The sequence below is a fragment of the Brachyhypopomus gauderio genome, chromosome 7, assembly GCF_052324685.1.
Source record: "Brachyhypopomus gauderio isolate BG-103 chromosome 7, BGAUD_0.2, whole genome shotgun sequence".
Taxonomy (NCBI): Eukaryota; Metazoa; Chordata; class Actinopteri; order Gymnotiformes; family Hypopomidae; genus Brachyhypopomus; species Brachyhypopomus gauderio.
Window position 1 is genome coordinate 21,816,821 of NC_135217.1, and position 22,656 is coordinate 21,839,476.

General features: G+C 45.4%; 1 protein-coding gene across 3 annotated transcripts in view; it reads left to right on the plus strand.

The window, feature by feature from the left end:
• The first annotated feature begins 1,431 nt into the window (after window positions 1-1,431).
• dnajc13 (DnaJ heat shock protein family (Hsp40) member C13) overlaps window positions 1,432-22,656 on the plus strand; it is a 43,297-nt gene continuing 22,072 nt past the window's right edge. For all 3 annotated transcript variants that reach the window (XR_013132394.1, XM_077012600.1, XM_077012601.1), the window contains exons 1-20: window positions 1,432-1,617; window positions 6,694-6,774; window positions 12,813-12,888; window positions 12,999-13,148; window positions 13,308-13,349; window positions 15,416-15,616; window positions 15,759-15,965; window positions 16,209-16,304; window positions 16,931-17,022; window positions 17,658-17,824; window positions 18,107-18,186; window positions 18,706-18,875; window positions 19,789-19,888; window positions 20,003-20,110; window positions 20,308-20,463; window positions 20,826-20,882; window positions 20,984-21,105; window positions 21,228-21,303; window positions 21,448-21,543; window positions 21,850-21,990. Coding sequence is in view for 2 of the 3 variants with exons in the window: in XM_077012600.1 (XP_076868715.1) it covers window positions 6,707-6,774; window positions 12,813-12,888; window positions 12,999-13,148; window positions 13,308-13,349; window positions 15,416-15,616; window positions 15,759-15,965; window positions 16,209-16,304; window positions 16,931-17,022; window positions 17,658-17,824; window positions 18,107-18,186; window positions 18,706-18,875; window positions 19,789-19,888; window positions 20,003-20,110; window positions 20,308-20,463; window positions 20,826-20,882; window positions 20,984-21,105; window positions 21,228-21,303; window positions 21,448-21,543; window positions 21,850-21,990 (2,205 nt within the window). In the remaining variant the exon portion in view is untranslated. The remainder of the gene's footprint in view (window positions 1,618-6,693; window positions 6,775-12,812; window positions 12,889-12,998; window positions 13,149-13,307; window positions 13,350-15,415; window positions 15,617-15,758; window positions 15,966-16,208; window positions 16,305-16,930; window positions 17,023-17,657; window positions 17,825-18,106; window positions 18,187-18,705; window positions 18,876-19,788; window positions 19,889-20,002; window positions 20,111-20,307; window positions 20,464-20,825; window positions 20,883-20,983; window positions 21,106-21,227; window positions 21,304-21,447; window positions 21,544-21,849; window positions 21,991-22,656) is intronic.

Genomic DNA, 22,656 nt, shown 5'->3' on the forward strand with positions numbered 1-22,656 from the left:
TTCTGTTTAAATAGTTTCAATAAGAGAAAAGTGTTTTGTCCTAGATTGTAAAGGTTTCCTTTATTAATGTATGTTATTTGACACCAAGATTCAATTGACAGTTCAGATGATTATTAATTAATTGACCAAACTCATATGATTTCATTAGGACTGAATAAGACAAGTGTGTGTGTGTGTGTGTGTGTGTGTGTGTGTGTGTGTAAGAACATAGCCATGTGTGTAATGACTGGAGTTTAAGGGCCAATTTGTGTGAGTGAGACTGTTTCACCTGTTCAGACCCTTAAATTTGTTTATTGTACCTGTGTGCTTAGAATATTGATACTGACTATTGATTTTTGAGTTCCTTGAGTTCTCTGGCCGCTGTTGGTCAGTAACTATCAACAATGAAAATTTCACAAGTTGGAGCAAAACCTCCTTAACATCCTGCGACATTACACCACTAGGGGGCAATGAAAGAACATAAACGTGTCCAAATTGCCTAAAAGTAATAACCTATACCAAGAAGCAACAGAAGTGAATTATATAAGATGTTGTCATCCTGAAGGTAATTTCAACGCTGAGTGCATAAAGCAAAGAACATCTTCAGGTACTGCAGAAGATGCCCAGTGCCTTCACACAAGGTGAAATTCACAATGTTCAGACAAGCTTTACTGACACAGCAACTGAACAGTTTGATTGATTGTTTAAACTTAAACGATAAAAAGTCAACGATATGCTAACTCAGCTAAGGGTCCACGGTACATCACAGATTTACACACACATGGACAAACAACTGATTACAAAGTATGCGTAATTTAATCAAGACTCCACATGTCTGAGTGCAGGGGAATCTTAATCATTTACATTAAGATACATAGATAGATACTTTATTCATCCTAGAGGGAACTTACTGAATGGCACTGACATAATTTTTATTATATATTCATCTGAAAAAAAAAACTATCATGAAATATGATTTTGAAATTTTGCAGAAGCAATGTATCGTTTTACTATTTGTTCATTTACATAATTATTTTATTTAGTTCAATGTATTTATTTCTGTTTTTTGGTCAAGAATACATTCGTGACAATCAATTCTGGAAAAAAATGTAATTACTCTTTTGTGATAGCATTAGTGTATATCTTGAATAGTCCCAACCGTCATTACAAGAATCTAGCCTAAAATCATGATACACTGTATTACCAAGAGTTTGGGATTCTTATGACAGGCTCAGTTCTTGTTCTGTGCTGTCACACACACGCCACCATGCATGAACATCAGCACATTTTACGCAGTCTTCTCTAATTCACATACGTGAAGGAAATAAAACAACTTTAACCCCGGGCGCGTTGTTTTTAACTCTAACGATTGTGCGCATGCGTCCTTCCTGTCTAGTCCACCAGCTGACAGCCTCATGACAAGCAGGCTCCCGCGCATGCGCACACCTCCACTTTGTCCCCAAAAAAACGAACATGGCGGCGTCCTGAGTTTTCTTTCTGAGGGAAGCGCAGTCGCCAAGGCTAAGCATCACACTTTAGGAGGAAAAGGGCAAAAAAAAAAAACCGTTTACGCGTTTATCTGCAGGGCGGGGGTTAAAGGGACGAAAACGAGTCGCATCTGATATCGAAAAGAATCAGGTAAAAAAATAAAACGTTGCACCCACTCCAGTGTTCCTCGGCAGGTTTGTGAGGTTTGTGAGGCTGTTAGCCTGTTAGCTTGCGGGGCTAGCCGGGCACCGCCGTCCTGTCACGGGCGAAACCTCCCGGCTGACCCGCTAGACACCGCACCTGAGCACTGTTTATGAAGATATTTCTGTCTAGAGACATTTTATGTGGTGTTTGTTACACGGTTGGTCCGTTTAGGTGTGAAGACGGCTCGACTTGAGGGACGTCACTGGACGTTTTGTGCGTTGTCTCGCTCCGAGTCGGTTATATTAATAACATTAACAGTGGGACTGTAGATAATGTATGTACGTGTGTGTTTTTTTGGCAGCCCACAGGTTTCATTAGAAACGCGTTATTTCACAAGGCTGGTAACCACCAGGAGTTGAGTTTTAGTTTTGGTTCCGAGTCTACGAGCCGTGTCTTGGTCACGTGACTGCCGTCTGCAGTGGTATGTGGGGTTTAACCATCCTGGTGATGTAGTCAGTTATCTGGCAGGTTAGGCTGTCCTCTAGTTTTACACTTCTGAAACCTTCATATCCATTATTTAGACACACTGTCAGATAAGTGTGCAACATGTACACACAATCACCAAACTAACAGTAATGGGTGGAGAATTTTTGTGCTGCAACTGAGGACAGTGTGTTTTCAACCGAGTTGAGTGTGTTTTCAGTCATCTCTGTGTGTGTGTGTGTGTGTGTGTGTGTGTGTGCGCATGGTTCTCTGTCCCTGGGTCTGCTTGTAGTTGCACTTTATAATGCAGCCCATATTGATCCGTACTGAGAGCTGGGAAGTATGGTCATGTGACCACCTCCTGAAATCCTTGTTTACCTGCCTAGCTGGTGTATCCCCTAGAGTCTAGGGCCTAGACCGTCACAGGACTGGTTCAGGAACAGTTCTCCTAGCTGGTGTATCCCCTAGACCTTCACAGAACTGGTTTAGGAACAGTTCTCCTAGCTGGTGTATCCCCTAGAGTCTAGGGCCTAGACCTTCACAGGACTGGTTCAGGAACAGTTCTCCTAGCTGGTGTATCCCCTAGAGTCTAGGGCCTAGACCTTCACAGGACTGGTTCAGGAACAGTTCTCCTAGCTGGTGTATCCCCTAGACCTTCACAGAACTGGTTCAGGAACAGTTATCTGTTCTAGTGTATCCCCTAGACCTTCACAGAACTGGTTCAGGAACAGTTTTCCTAGCTGGTGTATCCCCTAGATCTTCACAGAACTGGTTCAGGAACAGTTCTTCTAGCTGGTGTATCCCTAGACCTTTACAGAACTGGTTCAGGAACAGTTCTCCTTACCTCTTTTTGGGGGGAAAGAACAAGGACACAACCAAATAAACAGCAAAAAGTCAAAACAGTGCATAGGAGACCCATTTTGTTCCAGAAGGATGCAGGCACTTTTTATTGAGACAATTTATTTTGGCCTAATGGTTTTTATTCGTGTGTCGATGTGCAGTTTCACTTTCACTCACTTTTAAATTTCAAGGTTTTCATTTTTAATGCATCTATTTTAAAATTATTTTTAAATTACCTCTAGATCCCTAAAGAGCAATCAGAGGGCCATGCTGGCAACCCAGAACCCCCTGAACATTCATGAGGAAGAACTCTTAGGAACCTTGAGAGTCGCCCCACTCAGAAGGGCTTCCCCTAGTCTCTGGGCAACAGCAATTTTATTTACTATTCATTTGCATGCTGTGGGTAAATTTTTTTATTGATATGCAATGCTGAGTTGTGGCACTGGCCTACTAGAATGTGTCAGAGCACTAGACTGGCTGTGATATGAATGGAAAGCTTAGATGATGCCTCTAATGAATCTCTGCCCATAATAGTAAAGTGAGTCAGAATGGCCATAACCGGTCTTGTGATCGCTGAGGTCAAAAGGTCTGGAGCTGTTTAGCCCTGTTGGGTCCTATAGCTTGACTGAGTCTAGTGTGAAATCTTCCTGTTTGCTGATAGGACTCCGTAAGGCCTGGGTTTCTAGTCAGACTCTCTTGTGTGTCACATGGGTATTTCATGTAGTTATGTAGCTTCTGTATGTATGTAGGCATTTCAGTCTGCTCAGTAACACATTAAACTAATTTTTATATCTTTTTAATGGTTAAAGTCACAATGGGTAGCGAGCTGGTGATTACTTATCTACATGGCTCAGCTGAGTGAATAGGTTAACTGTAGATTGATTAGGAGAGTGTGCTTAAGTGGGGTTTCTCTGCTTGAATGTACTACGAAAAGTGTAGCCATTAGACAGCATCAGCTTGGGCGTTTGGGGTCTACCTCTTATTCAGCTTTTTCTCAGGCAGAGAAATGCTCTATCACGTACAAAAGCGCTCCACCGTCACGCCCGGCGTTAGCGTCGAGCCGTAAATGATCAGCTCGGATGGTGGCGAGGGAGTTTGCTGTGTTTGAGTACTCGCACGCCCGGGGTTGTTGGGCTGCTGCGTCAGCGTTTTAGCCTCAGGCAGCAGCAGAGGTGGAGGAAGGAAGGATGGAGACTCTCCCAGTACAGATGGAGAACGCTGACGGAGGCATCTGTGTCCTCAGGCCTTACGCCGGACATGAGTTTCTATCTCTGTCTGACCTGCACTCCCTCGTTCATTTTCTCTCTCTCCTCTTATTAGGGTTCTAAGAATCGTAGCGTTGGATCCAGATGGGTCAGCATCTTTGGTCTGTTTTTGAAATGATTTCAGTATTTTTTCCAGTAATATCTGGATTTTGACTAGTATAAGATGGTTTGCCTTTTCATTTTTTATTTCTTTTTTTTCATAGCACATAGACTGATTCTACAGAACTGTCAGTCCAGTAAAGTACAGAGACTCCCTCAGTTCAAAATGTCTACTGGGTGAACAGTAAGAACATGAAATTGGACTTCCACTGATGCCGCTGTGAACGCACAAACTAGCTGCATAGACCGCATGTACTGACACTACATGTGTGTAAGAACCTCCTGTCAGTGTGAGAAGACACAGAGCCTCTAATCTTCAGGCTAACCGTGTAATGGAGGAGGTGCTGCTTAGCTTTCCAAGCCTGAGCTGAGAAACCGGTATAAAGTGTGTTGAGAGTAGGGATGCACCGAAAATTCGGCCACCGAAAATTTTCGGCCGAAATGGCTTAAATTTGCATTTTCGGTTTTCGGCCGAAATACTTTCATCACCGAAACAACACGGCCGAAACAATGTGCTGTGATGACGCAAGCAAAAATCGCCACCTGCACGCGCTTATTTGGATAAAGCTAGCAAAAAAGTTTTCCAGTGATGGCGCCAAGGCAAAAGACATTACACCAAAAATTATGGAACTCGTTGCCTTAGACGATCAGCCGTTCTCTGTCGTAGGGATTTCGTAGGCTAATAGAGCACATTGAGCCCCGTTATGTTTTGCCGAGCAGACGACATTTCTCAGAAGTGTGTTTACCTGAGCTGTTTAATGTTGTTGCAACTCACGTCAGGTTTTTATGAGAGAATTTATATTTATCTTTCAGGCCAGTCAGTTATAACTAAATTTAACTCGTATAAAATACATATATTTATCCTCTCAGATAAAAACGGTCTGCAAGCGAGTTTAATTTAATTAGTGGTCGGCCGTTGTCAGCGGTATCGCCGTTAACGGCCCACCACTAATTTTATTTTATAATATGCATTACTGTAATGTCAGTGCTAAATAAATATATACAAATCAAATTTTGTAGTTGATTTATTCTTTGAATAGCAATGCCTTGATTTTAGTGAGGTTAGCCATAAATCCAATGTTACTAATAATTGGCATAATAATAATAATAATAATAATCTTTATTTGTATAGCACCTTTCATACATACATGTAACTCAAAGTGCTTTATGTATTTCGGTGTTTCGGTTTTCGGCTTTCGGCCTTGGTTTCCTCATTTTCGGTTTTCGGTTTCGGCTAAGAATTTTCATTTCGGTGCATCCCTAGTTGAGAGCCTTGTACATGTTGTGTGTTGAGGGCCATGTACATGTTGTGTGTTGAGGGCCATGTACATGTTGTGTGTTGAGGGCCATGTACATGTTGTGTGTTGAGGGCCATGTACATGTTGTGTGTTGAGGGCCATGTACATGTTGTGTGTTGAGGGCCATGTACATGTTGTGTGTTGAGGACCATGTACATGTTGTGTGTTGAGGACCATGTATATGTTGTGTACAGTGTCTGCCGTTCAAGTGCCTCTCTAACCTCCTCCCTTTGCTTAGCTCTGTATCACCTCCTGTGCATATACGCAAAGTAACTGAAGACCACCTTGTAGAGAACCTCCCTGATTGGTTACTGTAACCAGACCATGTCACTGCATGGAAATTGGTGATTCCTTTCGTGGGAACCGTGAGTGTGATCTACTCCCATTTGTCTTGACTTCCTTCGTTTCCCAGTCTTAACTGTTGTTTATCTCTTCCCGGTTGTTGGACAACCTGTATTTAAACAAAAACAGTATTTAGCAGACTGAAGAACTTGTCTTCTTATCAGGCGTTGTTCACCCAGGCGTTAAAGGCATCCCACAGCTCTGTGGGGTTTGATTTATTTATTTTTTCTCGACTGATTCTGTGTTATAAGGTCGTTGCCAGGTCGTTCAGGAGTTGAATGGTGTATGTTGGAGCTTGGGGAAACCCTACACTCTGTATTTCTGCGCTGGCACTTCAGGTGCCGAGTGTCATGATTCAGCCCGATACCTCTAACACAGAAGCACAGTGCCTTACAATTGCATTGAACCGCATCTTTCTAATGAAAGCTCTGAGCTGGTTATGTAATGTATATTAGGTATGCATGTAACTTGTAAATTATCTAAGCACAATTAAGTACACTGGTCCACTGCTTGCATCAAACAATAATATGAATTTTAATATTTATTATGACGAAGGTGAACTGTAGCTGTCTGAACGAACATTAGCCTCACGCTTACCGATCACCACTGACTGGTTCTGTGTCCATGCGTTAGACGTTCATTCTTTCCTTCCCGATGCATCTCCCAGTTACGAGAATGTGTTTACTGGAGATCAAGTTCCGCTCGTATGCCTCTCTGCTTTGTTAATGGACTCTGACGCCGTTCTCCTGTTGCAGGCCCTGTCAGAAGATGAACGTCCTCAAAGACAACAAAGACTTGGCCTGTTTCTACACCACCAAACACTCCTGGAGGGGGAAGTAAGTGACTCACTTCACTGCCGTCAGGCTGGATCCTCAAAATTCGCTACTCAACTCGGATTTCAGACGTCTCGGTGTGCCGCGATGCTTTTAGCGCCCGAGTCCCCCCGCTATTTTATTGTGAAATGTAGCGTTTGCTTTTTTGACTGCAACCAAGCTCTGCCTGAAGTTTGTCAGGGATTGAAATTAAGCCTGGCATATGGGCGTAGAGTTTGGTCTAAAACGTGCCCCGTGTGTCAAGGTTTACCTGTGTAAGTAGTACACATGGAGAGTCATGCTGCAGGCGGTCTTCTTTTCATTTGAGTGCTGCGTAATTGTTTATTAGGGGATTATCTGAACAAACATCAGATTTGACCCAGCACCTTCAGTCTCTGGGCTTCCTTTCCTTATACTGACAGGCCTTTGTTCCCAGGTCTGAGGGTTCATTATCCAGCAGATCTCTTAATCCTCATGAGCACCTAAGACGGTCTATGGCCCAGTGGTCAACTCCAGTCGCGGGACCCCACGTCCCTGTACAGTGTCCCACTAACACCAGATCCAGCTCATCTGTTAATTATCCCGCCCTTCATGAGCTGGATCAAGTGAGCAAGGGTTGAGACGAGCCGAGAACGAGCACAAAGCCAATAGGACCGGACCTGGGATTGAAAACCCTGGTGTAGACAGCTTCACAGCTCAAGATGCTTCAAGCTGGTGTGAGTATTAATGGTCTCATGTAGGATATGGGCCTGAAAATCATTTCAGCATGTATTCAGAGCTCGATGATCGTCTCCAAACTCATAACGGAATCTGAGATTGACATGCAAGAGGCCATGTTTCCAAACATCCGTTTGGTTTCTGTTTCATGGCTGTTTCACAACGTGAAGAATGATTGTAAAAAATTCTGTTGCACACCTGCTACATTTGTGCGTACGAGTCCTGTGAAGAGGATGTTTAGTCCTTCGTAAAAGCTAGGTGTGACAGATGTGGCTGATACAGGCCGATATCCTGCTTCAGGTGACGGTTAGGCAGAGTGAGTTATTACTGTAGCTGGTGGGTATGAGGGGGATAAATGAGCTTTGACGTGTCGTGGAGAGGAGAAGAGGGACACGCGGGACACGTGAACAGGACACGTGAGCAGACTTACTGGGCTCATCTCATGGCTAGGAAAAAAATCAAGGATTTCAGTACATTGGATTACTGCATTTAAAGTTGAATTACAACAGTAATTTTAAAACTTCCAATTTAAAATATATTAAATAGCCTGCAACACCTTGAGATGTAGCTCTATACACTGTCAAAGCTTTTTGTTGTTTTATTGATGGAAAGTTGGGATCTTGCAAGTAAAGATTGTGCAGCAGTTGAGTGGTGTGGGAATGTTATTTTTCTCTTCACTGGTGGCCCTCTCCTCCACTCTCACCCCTCAGCTCTGATGTGACTTGGCCTGTTTTTGACCAGTACCTGACAGTGCATCACATCTATATTTTACCATTGGAAACAACTGAACTGGTACCAGGCTTCCTATAACTCGATTATACTGCAATGTAGATATCGCTAAACGGAGCAGCCGTCGTTCTGTCCTTTAGAAACAGAAGGACCTTGGGGAAGCAAAGATGGAAAAACAGCAGTGCAAGATGTGATTGCTAGTGAGATTCCACCTTCCTTTTGAATAGCTCTCTGTAAGCCCATTATCTGACGTTTTCAAGTTCGTTTCACAGATTGAGTATCGTGTATCCATCAAGCATATGCACCTCAATTTTAGCCCTTCTCAGCTGCTCAGAACTACCTTCCTGATCTGAGTGGGCCGTACTGAGCCGAGTGGAGAACGTGTATGCTGTCTGGGCTTCATTAGCTGTGACCACCTCTGTCCTCCTTTCTCCTGTGTGTTAATCATCAGCTCTCCTCATATAGGACATTAGCATTCTTCTCTGTTGTAGTGTGGGAATAATGAGCATTGGCCATTGGTTTTCTTCCATATTTAGTTGGTTTTGTGTTCCCGGAGTGTGGAAGACTCTCTGTGTCAGGAGGTGGTGATAAACGGAGCCAAAGTGATAGCTTAACACGACACAGTGAGCGTCTTGGCTAAACCGTTCAAGGGTTCAGCAGGATTCAAGAAAACGATACCCAAAAACAGAACTAAAATATAGCTTTGTATTATACTTATTTGTGACCGATCAATTCTTGGTTGTTTTTGTCTCTCAATTGAAGCTAAACTATGTTAGTCTACATAAATGATTCCTTGATTTATATCATTGTCTCAATTTTCAATTCTGATTCCAAATACAGGGTCCCCCATGCAAGAAAAAACAAAAACAAATTTGCCATCATTATTCGTGGCGATGTACCAACTCTGTACCAAATGTTTAGATCATTCTCAGCCCCTTCGAGGCTTGCATGCACACCCACACCCACTCTGTCACAAGTACAGATTTAAAATGAAAAGATTCTTCTGGTTTTCGGTGACAGAAATGTTGAGAGTGGCGTTTATAACTGAGAAATGAGATGTCATGAGAGGGTACAAGGAAGCCAGCGTGCGAAAGGTTCACTTGTGAAAATCTGTTCAAATTTACGAGTCCAGTTAAACCTGCAGCTCTCTCTCTCTGCCAATCGTATATAAATAATAAATAAACACACCTTTAGAGGAAACCTTGGACAGGATCCCCGTGGAGCTTTACAATATAATGATTTGAGAATTATTGTATTGTTACACTTGTCTGTGTTGATGCGCAAAGATTATCTCCGAGTTGATGATTAGCTCAATCTGTTGCACTATTTCAAGAGACCTTATGGCGTCTCTGTGATGGCTTCGTCAGCATCTAAGACTGATCTGGGAGTTTGTGTTCCACTTGTGTCCCACAACTTCATTCATGTCTTCAATCAGTGGCAGTACAGATGCGTTCAGTAGTGGACACCTTGTTGTCTGGTGTTTGGAACCAAATATAGTAGCTGATTTGACTGTCAGTGCTTATTTGATTATTTGTCTTATCTATCTGACCCCTTTGACCTCCCTGATGAGTACATTGCTCAAATGAGCCACCGTAGCAAACTAAAGCTTTGTTTGCCCATCCTCCTTCTCCTTTAGTCACACCCCATACGGCTAGGATTGGCTAGAAACAGATGCCCAAATTGTAATTGTTTTCGCAGTTTCAGGGTTGATTTTAAGGACACTTTAAAAATAAGGTTTATAATGGTAAAAATATCCTTTTTTGGCCCTGATGTTCCTCATTTTAAACGTTGGCTTCGTTTTTGCGCTTGTGCTTGTCTAATAAATGTAGCCCAGTTTTGGTGATGGTTAAAGCCAAGCTGAAAGCAACAGTGTGGAATCACGTACCCCTGTGTCTCCTGATGAGGTTAATTAAACAGCACTGGCTGTTTGAGATGACAAACAAAGTGAAGCTCTGTGAGGTACATTCTGTCTGTGTGCTCGTGTGCATATCTTTAGTTGAGTATTCAAATGTGTGTGCTTTGAAGGAAAGGTGTATGTCTGTCTTCAGAGGGGAAGGCGTTAAAGGTAATGAATAATTAACCAGTCTTGTGACAAGGTCCCCAAAGCTTCTAGGACTGATAAAAGAACAGCAAGTAGAGGAGAATACATCACAGGTCACAGTACAGAAACCGTGCAGGAACCAAAGCCTGTCAGTTGTCCATTTAATTTGGAAATGCACAAGAAAAATGTACTGTACCTGAAGAGCTGAGGAGTTCCCCACTGGTTGGTTTAGAAATGTAGAAAGGGAAATGAGAGTCGTCTTAATGTTCAGTTGAGTAAAAATCTTTGGTCTGGTATATTTACATGAGTATAATCTAGACAATCTGTTCTGGACCCTAACCCTAAAGTGGGATAACCACTGGTGGACAGCAGAGGTGATTACATCCTCTGTGAAGCAGTTTTGCCTGAAGTCCTGTAACTGTTGGTGGGTGTCTGTTCTTGGTGGGACGTACTTCTTCTTTGCCGTAGCAAATCACTTCAGTTCATGACAATTATCACAAGGGCAACGGGGCTATAACCCTTCAGTCCTTCATGGTACCGAGTTCTCCTTTGCCACTGGAATGATGGTCACTGATTTTGAAGTGTGTTGGGACAGTATCCGTCACCTGGGAGATGTCGAAGAGGAAAGACAGCAGGTAGCTCATGGACACAGTCCTCGAGGACACAACCCAACAGGACTGTCCATTATGTCAAGCACCAGTTCCCTCTCAGCTACTGAACAGACTGTTTCACCAGTATTGAGACTCCCTATAAATAAGACTATAAATAAACAGACCCATCATGTCATTTATCAAAGTGGCATGTTGATGTCTCTCATCATTTTGCCCTGGAAATTTGATCTCATATGATTTGACCAAAAAAATAAATAAATGTCTAGACAGTCATATTTTTTCCCCATTCTTTTATTTTTTCCTCTCTGCTTGAACTGATGTTCATGTTCACCTCAACACAGTAGATGGGTACACGCCATTGGCAGGTTGTTTGTTCTGACGGCACCATCAAGCGCTGGAATCTAATGACCATGCCACGGTCATGGTTAGCTGAAATAATAATATTGGGCCTGCCCCATCTTGGTGTACGTTTTATCCTCCACAACCAGGTCCTGCATATCAACACTTGACAATGAAAGTATGAAAACATCCTCCTTGCTGAGTACTGAGGCTGTCCAAGTGCGCCTCCCTGCTGCGGACATCTCCACGCTGGACTCCTGCGGTCTGGCCCTCACATGCAGCTGCACAGCTGAGAAACATCTGGTCCACCCCCCCTCTCAGGTTCCCCCATGGGTCTCCCTGACTGAGATCATCAGTTGTGATGGAGGAGGGACGGTAGTCTGGGCCCCTTAGTCCCAGTGAAGACTAATACTACTGAATACAAAAGACAATTAAGACTTTTTATTTGATACTTACAGCTATGTAGCAGCAGTTTGGGGGAAACACCCTTTCGGTTTCCTGAATCACTGTGTTGTGGAGGAACCCCAGTGGCCCTGACCTCAACCCCACTGAACACCTGAACATCAACTGAAGCTAAGCCATCTTGTTCAGTATAACTGCCTGACAGGCTATTTTGGCACAAATTCTCCCTGATAGAATCCAAAATCTTGGAAGAGGCTGTTGGAACCACAAAGTAGGGTACAACTCCATATTGGTTTTGGAATGGGATGTACAACCAGCTACAGTTCACATGCTTTTCACCATATCTTGAAGGTATCGGTCAGATGTTTCTGCAGTGATGTCGGTGACTGGATGGAGTGGGACAGTATTTCTGGCGTTCACACCACAGTTGTCTCTTTCTATCTCTTCCTCTTCCTCACTCACCTACACCTAAGCCAGGGTGACATGTCTGGAGCTCAGGCAGGCTGTGGACCAGGACACGATGGATCTTCTCGGGGTTCAAAGGGGAGTGCTACAGGGAGGGGCTAAGGGGAGGGGCTAGGGGAGGGGCTAAGTGGTGGGGAGAATAGCAACACTACTCACTGCACCATGCCCCCTGTAACACGACAGATGTGTTTCTGTCCTGATATTTGTCATGCATGTTTCATACACGATATCCTTGCTTTCGTGTGTGTGTGTGTGTGAGAATGATAACACGCATGCACACACCCCTCTTTGTAACTGCTGCTATAATAAGTGGTGGTGTTTTCGGGTGGTGTCGTTATAAATCACACCCTTCGGTTGGTTCTGCCAGAAAGATATCCCCCCCCCCCCCCCGGTCTGCCTGATGAAGTGTTCAGTAGTGTGTTCAGTAGTGCCGTTATGCTCTGCCTGACTGCACCGTTTGGCACAAGGGCAGAGGTGTTCAACCTTAAACCCAAGACCCAGTTCTCCATTTCATAAATACTGGTAATTAATTAATGTCAGAAAAGAACAGTGTTGAAGACCTGGCCCTCAAGGTTCAGCTACTACATATTTTTTCCTGACCCTATCCCTTCACGTAGGAGGTTAATGTGGCATAGGGGCCAATTAGTTACATTAACCAGTTTAACCACCATGTATTCATTTTCCAGTGCTGTTTTGTAGTCTGTAATAAAAAAGGATGGTCTAAGGATGGTCTTAAGTGTGTTTTGCTTCCTCTCCAGGTACAAGCGGGTCTTCTCTGTTGGGACCCATGGCATCACCACATACAACCCTACCACCCTAGAAGTAACAAATCAGGTCTGTGTGCGCGCGCCATTTGTGTATGTTCTTATTGTTGGCCCTGACTGCTGAACTGTCCTGCTGAATCGACCACTGACTGCCCTAACGCTCTGTGGCGCCCCCTGCAGTGGCCTTATGGGGATATCTGTGGCATCACTCCAGTGGGGAAAGGCCAAGGCACGGAGTTCAATCTCACCTTCCGGAAAGGCACCGGGAAGAAGTCTGAGACTCTCAAGTTCTCCACCGAACATCGCACCGAGCTGCTGACAGAGGCCCTGGTGAGAGAGACGATGAGGGAGAACGAGCGGGAAAAAGTGGGCTTGACTCCGCCCACTATTCTAGGACCCCTGCTTTGATTGGCTACTTTGAATACAAATTGTCACATACCGTTCTGGATTGTTTAGGTTGTCTGATACCTGTCTTTCCATCATCCACAGAGATTCAGGACCGACTTTTCAGAAGGAAAGATAACTGGAAGAGTGAGTATTAACTTTTTCTACTGTATCTAAATAAAATTTGTCTTTCATTTGAGTTCAGATTATGCACACAGTTGGATGGACTGTCCTTTACTGTGGGAGCTATGCCTTTATCTCCCATTGCCTGATGGCTTACCTCAACGCACGGTAATGTTTCATCAGATTCTGAATGCCCCGTGTGTGCCCAGGAATAAGGCATTCAAATGACATGTTAATTTATGGAAATGTATATCAGGTTATGTCATTCTTTCATCCATATTAATCATAGCGCCGCAACATTTATTCTCTGTTTGTGTTTTGTCACTGAGATTCAATTTCACAGATGTTTCAGGTCAGGCACATCTTTGACTTCATACTTTATAATAATGACAACAATACATTATTTTTTTTATTCCTTTCAACAAACGCAAGGACACGATACAAATGTGTGAGGTGAGTGAGGTGTATTATACAGCAGCCTAGACGGCACATAACAAAACAGCTAGAGGAGGAAGGCTGTAAGAGTAGACCGAGATGGCGTAATGAGCTTTGAACAGACACGGTGGACTTCACACGCGTCCGGTGAATTCGGAGGTCTTGGGTGTAGGAGCACAGTGTTCCAGAAGTGCGGTACCATATGGAGCAGTGGGTGGATGTAATGAGAAAACCAGCAGAAGAGGACCAAAGGGGATCGGTTGGAGCAGGGGAGGGGTGGGGAAGACGGTCAGAGATGGAGTTTCCATGAGATGTTTGAGAGCAGGTGTGATACAGGCACATAATGGGGGAGGGTGGTGCTACAATAACAACATCCTAAACTATCTGCTGCTTTTTTGGGTGGTTTGGAATCGTAGTGGCCAAGCCAGGACGTAACCAGAGCACGAGGTATTTCAGCAGCGGATTGGCAGGAGTGTGGGGTGAAGTCTGCATGCTGCTTAGATGTATTTGGGGAGCGTGGTGGTAAAACTAATGTGAGATCAGAAATGATACAGGCTGCTTATAATGGAGGAAGGGGGAAATCATAATGGATATGGTATTAATTTTAGGTCGATATTTTGGCGAATGTAGAATTAATACCTAGGAGTAAATTTAGGAGTTATTTATTGGTCATCCAGTTTTCAGTGTCCATTAGACATGAACAGAGGTCGGAGGGAGGTTGGGTTACGGAAGACTCCATGGAGATATAGAGTTGCTTATCAGCATAGAAGTGAACATTTTTGTGGTGTCTTATAATGTGCCTACGAGAAAGGAAGTAGATAATAATAATGAAAAAAGACCCGAGAACTGACCCCGGGGGGACAACATGGCTGAGACAGGAAAGGCAAAACCACTGACTGTTAGGGTGGCAACAAATGAATTGTTGTCTGGTGGAAAGATATGAAGTGAACCAATGAATGAAGGTAGCAGTGATTCCCATAGTAGACCTGTTGTCAGGAGAAATGAATGGGAAATGGTGTCAAATACTGAGCTGAGATCAAGAAGGCAGAATTATCAGAGGACCAGAGTCAGCAGTGCGGAGATGGTGGTTGGTGATTTTAGTCCGTGTCAGCATGATGGAAAGGGTGAAAACCATCTGAAGATGATCAAGGAGCTTATGAATGTGAAGATACAGTGGAAGTCTAGATGTGACAACAGACCGGTCTTTAATTATCGTAGTCGGACATGGATGAAGTAGGCAGGTAGAAGATGCTGACTTGGAGGAGATGTTTGTGGTGGATATCTCAACAGGATGAAAGATCTGACACAAGTGGAGCTCTCGAGGGCTCATTAAAACGTGGAGGCAAAGATGATGTAACCACAGAATGAAGCTGCTGGTGAAAATAGTCAGTTTTGGATTGAAAGCAGCAGAGGAAAGAACAGAGCTCACAGGTGGTGATTAGTGGGAAAGGTCAGGTGGCTATAGAAGGTAGAGAAAAGAATATACAAGATAAAGCATCAGTGTCATTTCATAACTGGACTTTATAGCATGCGCATATCGCAGCGTGTGGGAAAGAGAAATTAGAATTATTATTTGAGAGTTTGTAAGATGTTTGCGGGTGTGTTGAGCATCTGTGGCGACTGCTGTCTTTGTGGTTCTGCCCATGTTACCACAGCGTTATAACTGCTATAAGCATCACTGGAGTGACACGCGGCGCGTGGTGGGCCTGGAGGTGACGCCCGGGGGCATCGACCAGATCGACACCCACACCAATCGGGTCATCTGCTCCTACGACTATCGCTGCATCGAGGGTTTTGCCGAGGTTTCCGACTACCAGGGGGGATTCTGTATCCTCTATGGGGGCTTCAGCCGACTGGTGAGTGTGTGGATGCGTGTGGGACTACATGTCTGTGTTGGGTTAGAGTTTACCTATTGAGTTGATATGAACTCCATTCTGGTATTTGTTTGGGTAATAAACCCCAACCTCCCCCCCCCCCCCCCCCCCCCCTCCCCCACAGCACCTGTTTGCATCGGAGAACCGTGACGAGATTATCCGCAGTGCGATCGAGCACGCGGGGAACTACATCGGTATCATGCTGCGTCTGCGTAAGGACCCGCTGAACTTTGAGGGCTTCCTCACAGAGCGCCTGGGGAAGTATTCCTCTGACGAGAGCATTACCTCGCTCGCCGAGTTCGTCGTCCAGAAGATCACGCCCCGCCACGTGGTGAGAAGCAAACACACACACACACACACTCTTAAAAAGTGAGATTTGCGTTGCCTTCTGTTTAATTCATACTTTTTGCATAGCTTTTGCATTTCCTTTGACCTTGTGTCTTTCAGAGTAATACTGTATTAGGTAACTGGTCTTGCGGACGCTCAGAGTAGTGGGAGCCGTTCATTGGTGGAGGAACAGATGATGTAATATGCAGCCCTACGTGGCATGTAAAGTCTTGGGTGTTCCTCTCAGGAGCCTGCACGGAGGATCCTGGCCCTCACGGAGACGTGTCTGGTGGAGAGAGACCCTGCCTCCTACAACATCGTTACCCTCAAGCCCTTTGGAGAGGTTGGGGCCATGTTTGTTAGAAAATACCATCTTCTCCTTTAGAGCTACGTCCTTATATAAGAGGCTCGGGATGACGTTTGAATTTGTGTGCTGTCATTTGCCTGATGTGTGGTTTTAAGACTGCTAAATGTAATTCAGTTTAATGTAGTATAACTTATATTACTATTAGGACCTTTTATTGTTGTTATTAGTATGCATGATAGTAATGGCAATATTTAGTTCATTCTTTGAACAGCCTGTTCAAGCTTTTGAATAATGTTTGAAGAATGTGATGAGAAGTGAAGTGTGATGAGACCAATGGTGATGATGAAGTGTGATGAGACCAATGGTGATGATGAAGTGTGATGAGACCAATGGTGATGATGAAGTGTGATGAGACCAATGGTGGTGATGAAGTGTGATGAGACCAATGGTGGTGATGAAGTGTGATGAGACCAATGGTGGTGATGAAGTGTGATGAGACCAATGGTGATGATGAAGTGTGATGAGACCAATGGTGATGATGAAGTGTGATGAGACCAATGGTGATGATGAAGTTTGATGAGACCAATGGTGATGATGAAGTGTGATGAGACCAATGGTGATGATGAAGTGTGATGAGAGCAATGGTGATGGCCCTTCTGCAGGTGTTTGCTCTGATCTGTGATGAAGATAACCCTCAGGTCTTCACCATCGAGTTCATCAAGGGACAGATCCGAAAGTACTGCTCCACAGAGAGGTGATGCATGTTCACACCAACACACTGGCACATTTCTTTTCTCCTCAAGGCCTTTGTCTTTTTTTGAAGTCATGCAGGAAATAGGAAATTTGACTGTCAAAGAGAATAATACCTCCTTTTTTTTCTGTGCCGGTTGCTCAGTGACTGAAAAGCCGTGTTTTCAGGGCTTTGTTTTTTCTTCTCCTGAGGTGACAATTGCCTTTGGACCATTTAAAAGTCCTTTGACGCTGAGAAAGGTGCAGGGCAGCCGTGTGCCATTTCTGATCAGCTTGCGTCATGTGACAAAAGCAGCAAATAGACCATGAGAGCACAGATGCTATTATCGAATGGTGATGTATCGCTAGCAGAAGCAGGTCATGAGAAGCTTTTGTTTGGTTGACGCTGCCTTTGAAATCACTTTATAATGTAAAGGTTACATCATTGATCCTTTCCTCCAAGTTAGCATGGCTACAGTGTTCTCTCAAAGATTATTATGGAACTAAATATAGCAGACCGACGAAGTACCATATTTCCCACTTTGAACCTAAATGCAATTGTGTCTCTTTGTCTCTCTCTATCTGTGTCTCTCTGTCTCTCGCTGTGTCTCTCTCTGTTTCACTGTATCTCTCTCTCTCTCTCTCTCTCTCTCTCTCTAGGGACTCCCTGCTTGCGAGTCTTTTGGATGGCGTAAGGGCATCAGGTAACAGGGATGTGTGTGTCAAGATGGCCCCCACCCAAAGAGGGCAGCGCTGGGGCCTTCTGAGCATGCCTGTGGACGAGGAGGTGGAGAGCCTCCACCTCAAATTCCTCGCTGCTCCACCCAGTATGTAGTTCATGTTTAAATCACTGCAGCACCAATCATACCACTGCTTACCAATAATAAATATGATGGCAGATTATGATTATTTGTTTTAAACGTTTTTTTGCCACAATACACTCAGTTTTATGTAGTTAGTGTATGTGATGGCATAAAGTTCATTTCTGGTTTTGGTACCTTACTAATAATTGAAAATTGCAGTATAAATGTAAGAACTTTGCATGCCAGTGCCTGGAGAGTGTCCAGACGTCTGGAGGTCATGAACATTTCTCTGGTGTTTCCATACAGATGGAAATTTTGCTGACGCAGTGTTCAGGTTCAATGCCAACATCTCATACAGTGGAGTTCTACATGCCGTTACTCAAGACGTAAGGCAGTTTGTTATACCGGTCAATCAAATTGTTAAAAAAATTTATTTAAATATATTTATTATTTATGCAAATTAATAACCTCATGTGGACAACTGGTAATCCTTAAATATTAGTACAGCGTGTAATTATTTAGAAAGTCAAGTTTGTGTTTAAGCAGAGTCTTGTTTGAAAGTTCTGTCTAAGTTAAAGAGCACACCTTCAGCTTTAATTCATGCCAATCTATCTCCATAACCACGTGAACCGTGGAGGGATTACAATACAATTATTACACCTAATCCACAAGTTAAAAGGACAATTTGAGCAAAAACATATTTGTCACAAATTTGTGTTTCTGGCCACCTATGTGCATTCTAAGATGCACGGTTCTAAATGTTAGCGTTACAAAACAATTATTACAAAAACAATTCACTGGATTGTCTCACCAGAATGTTTTATTATTCTTTGATGTTTTTGAATAAATGCTCTTTAACCCTTCATTCTAAGCTACATCAATCTCTCATTTTTATTATCCTGCAGGGACTTTTCTCTGAGAACAAAGAGAAACTGATCAACAACGCCATCTTGGCTCTGCTGTCCCAGGAAGCCGAGCTGGCGGGCCCCAACGCTGACCTGGAGGCCCAGTTTCAGGCCGTCCGTCGGCTGGTGGCCTCTAAGGCCGGCTTTCAGGCCTTCACTCAACTCCCCAGGTATGTCGGGCCCTCCCCAGGTATGTCGGGCCCTCCCCAGCCACTGTTCAAAGCTGGATGAGATGAGTTCCAGTCCCAGAGGGCCCTCCCAGAGCTGAGGGTGTTCCCTGTTCCACTGAGCCTAATTTGACACACGAAGGGTTTGGTCTTTAGCTGACGGATGAGCTAGGCGAGTTTATATCACGGGGAGGAACTGCAGTCAGGGACTTTTTTTAAGTTTTTTATTTTTTAGTCTGGAATCTTCCAGATTTGCATTAACGAGTCAGCCTGGCCAAAAATGGTAATGTTGCTACCAGGTCACTAAATGCTGCTCTGCTAGGTCCTGTTCATAGAAAGTGTTTTGAACCGACTTATAAGAACCTGCCGATGACATGAAAAACACGTTCTCCTCTGTCTTCTGCCGTCTGGTCCTCATTCCTTTCATCTCCTCTTTTCCTCTTTCGCTCCTTGCTGTTGAGCTCTGTGTCGGTTGCTTCTGGACTCTTCGCTGGTGCTCTCGTGAATTCTCTGTCTGGGTAATGAGGCGAGTCTGTCCTGAGTGCCCTGCAGGATACTTGTCTCGTCTTGTCTGCGCATCTCTTGCGGTCCCCGTTATGTCCTCCCATGTCCTCCACTGTTCCGTCTCTTCGGTTTGTCCAGTAGACGTAATCCTGTTTCATTCTTTCCCTTTCATTGTTCTCTCCTTTCTTGTCTTTCTCAATTGTGTTCCCTCTCTACTGCTTCATGTACATTTGTGTATCTCAGCCTCTCTACGCTCATGGTCTCCTCAGGACAGGACGCTGTCCCGCGTTGCCGTCCACTGTACGCGGTACCGTCGGCTCCAGCTATCAGACGTGCAGGGATTTGTTTTGTTTCTCCACCTCATTCCTGTTCTCCATAGCTTCAATTTCACAGGGTTGTGTTTTTGTTGTAGGTTTAGAGAAAAGCTAGGTGTGAAGACGGTCAAAGCTCTGAAGAGGAACAATAACGGAGTTACCCATGCTGCTATAGACATGCTTTGTGCCCTTATGTGTGTAAGTGACCGTCATCTTTGTAATCTTTTGAGAGTACTTCTCTTTCCACTGTGTGTTTGGGCCTGCTACACAGACAGCCTCCATATTTACGCTTCCCCCACGTTGCCGTTGTAGCCGATGCACGACGACTATGACCTGAGGCAGGAGCAACTGAACAAGGCCTCGCTGCTCTCCTCCAAGAAGTTTTTGGAGAACCTTCTGGAGAAGTTCATCAGTAACGTGGTATGTGGTGAATGGCCACACTGTCATTTAGTTGAGCGGAACACTGTATTTCACTGAAAAATATGAATGAGCAATTTTGGAACTAATTGACACATTTTGGCAATTAAAATTAATTCCTCTCTCCGGTCTCACTTCTGTCCAAATTTTGTCAACCCCCATTTCTCGGTCTTTGCCCCTCCCCCACCCACCCCATCTAGGAGCATGGTACAGGTGCTTTAGTGATCAGTGCGCTTCTGGACTTCTTGACCTTTGCCCTCTGCGCACCCTACAGTGAAACAACTGAAGGTCAGCAGTTTGATATGCTGTTGGAGATGGTGGCCTCCAATGGACGAACACTCTTCAAACTCTTCCAGGTCAGAGGTCATGTGTATTGGTTGTTAAGTAGTGATATGACTTGACCCTTCAGTGCGTCCCAAGGAAAACAAAGAAGGGACATCATGAGACCATGTGTCAATTATTAATAAATAATATCTAGAATTATATCATATACATATATCTGGACTTGATTGATTACTTGGACAAAAACGGATCAAGTTTCATATCAAATGTTTGTGGATTTCATATAAATATCCTTTTACAAAAATTATAATAATGCTTCTTATGAAAAGATGTGTTCTGTGTGCGGCTCATGTATGTCCAACCACAAAACTCCCCCGGTATCTCTAGGCAGCTGTCCTGGTGTGTTTCATCGTCATCTTTGTGTTTATGCCTCTAGCATCCCTCCATGGCTATAGTGAAGGGCGCAGGTCTGGTTATGAAGGCCATCATTGAGGTGAGATCGCAGTCACCTTTCTGCTGTTGGGGTTTGTTGTGCATTTGATTTATGTGTGTGTGTGTGTGTGTGTGTGTGTGTGTGTGTGTGCGTGCGTTCAGGAGGGCGATAAAGAAATCGCCACCAAGATGCAGGATTTAGCCCTGAGTGAAGGAGCCTTACCCAGACATCTCCACACGTCCATGTTCACCATTAGCGCAGACCAGAGGATGCTTACCAACAGGTGAAATACACACCCGCACCCCCACACGCACATCTTGAAGCCAGGCCGATCCTAAGTGCTTCTGTGAGGAGATGGTGAGAACATCTCAGCAGTCAGATGTTCTGCTCTCCTGCTCTCGTTAGACAGTTGAGTCGGCACCTGGTGGGCTTATGGACGGCGGAGAACCCAATCGCCTTGAACCTGCTCAAGAGAATCCTGGTGAGTCCACAGCTCGTCACACTAGTGCAGCCTGGCCGGGTCTTCTCAGCCCGCTGTGTGTGATGTACACGCATCACTTCGAATTGTTCAAACCTGTGACGTGTCTCCCCCTCTTCACTCTTCCCCCGTCTCTCTGGCCTCAAGCCCACCGGCCTCCTGGCGTACCTGGACAGCTCGGACTCCGTGCCCGAGAAAGACATGGACAGGATGCACATCCGAGACAATCTCAAAATAGCAACGGTAACTTGGAACACCCCCAAACCCCAACCCAACCATAACCCTACCCCCAAACCCCAACCCAACCATAACCCTACCCCCAAACCCCAACCCAACCATAACCCCACCCCCAAACCCCAACCCAACCATAACCCTACCCCCAAACCCCAACCCAACCATAACCCCACCCCCAAACCCCAACCCAACCATAACCCCACCTCCAACCCAAACCCCACCCCCAACCCAACCCCAACCCCCAGAGTCTGACTGGTTCTTCAGGATCTAGTTCTAATACCCAGTTAACCGCCGGGTTTCCTCGTCCTGGTGCAGGACCAGTTTGGACGGACCAAGGTCCCGGAGTGGCAGCGCATCGCTGGGAAGGCGGCCAAGGAGGTGGAGAAGTTCGCCAAAGAGAAGACGGACCTGGTGCTCATGCACTGGAGAGACAAGATGGGCATCGCACAGAAGGAGGTGAGGACACCCAGCACCACACGTGTTGGACTCCAACACCACACGCCCTCTCCCCCACATTGGGCCCCAACACCACACGCCCTCTCTCGCACGCTGGGCCCCAACGCCACACGCCCTCTCTCCCACGCTGGGCCCCAACGCCACACGCCCTCTCCCCCACGCTGGGCCCCAACACCACACGCCCTCTCTCCCACGCTGGGCCCCAACACCACACGCCCTCTCTCCCACGCTGGGCCCCAACACCACACGCCCTCTCCCCCACGCTGGGCCCCAACACCACACGCCCTCTCCCCCACGCTGGGCCCCAACACCACACGCCCTCTCCCGCACGCTGGGCCCCAACACCACACGCCCTCTCTCCCACGCTGGGCCCCAACACCACACGCCCTCTCCCCCACGCTGGGCCCCAACACCACACGCCCTCTCTCGCACGCTGGGCCCCAACACCACACGCCCTCTCCCGCACGCTGGGCCCCAACACCACACGCCCTCTCTCGCACGCTGGGCCCCAACACCACACGCCCTCTCCCCCACGCTGGGCCCCAACACCACACGCCCTCTCCCCCACGCTGGGCCCCAACACCACACGCCCTCTCTCCCACGCTGGGCCCCAACACCACACGCCCTCTCTCCCACGCTGGGCCCCAACACCACACGCCCTCTCCC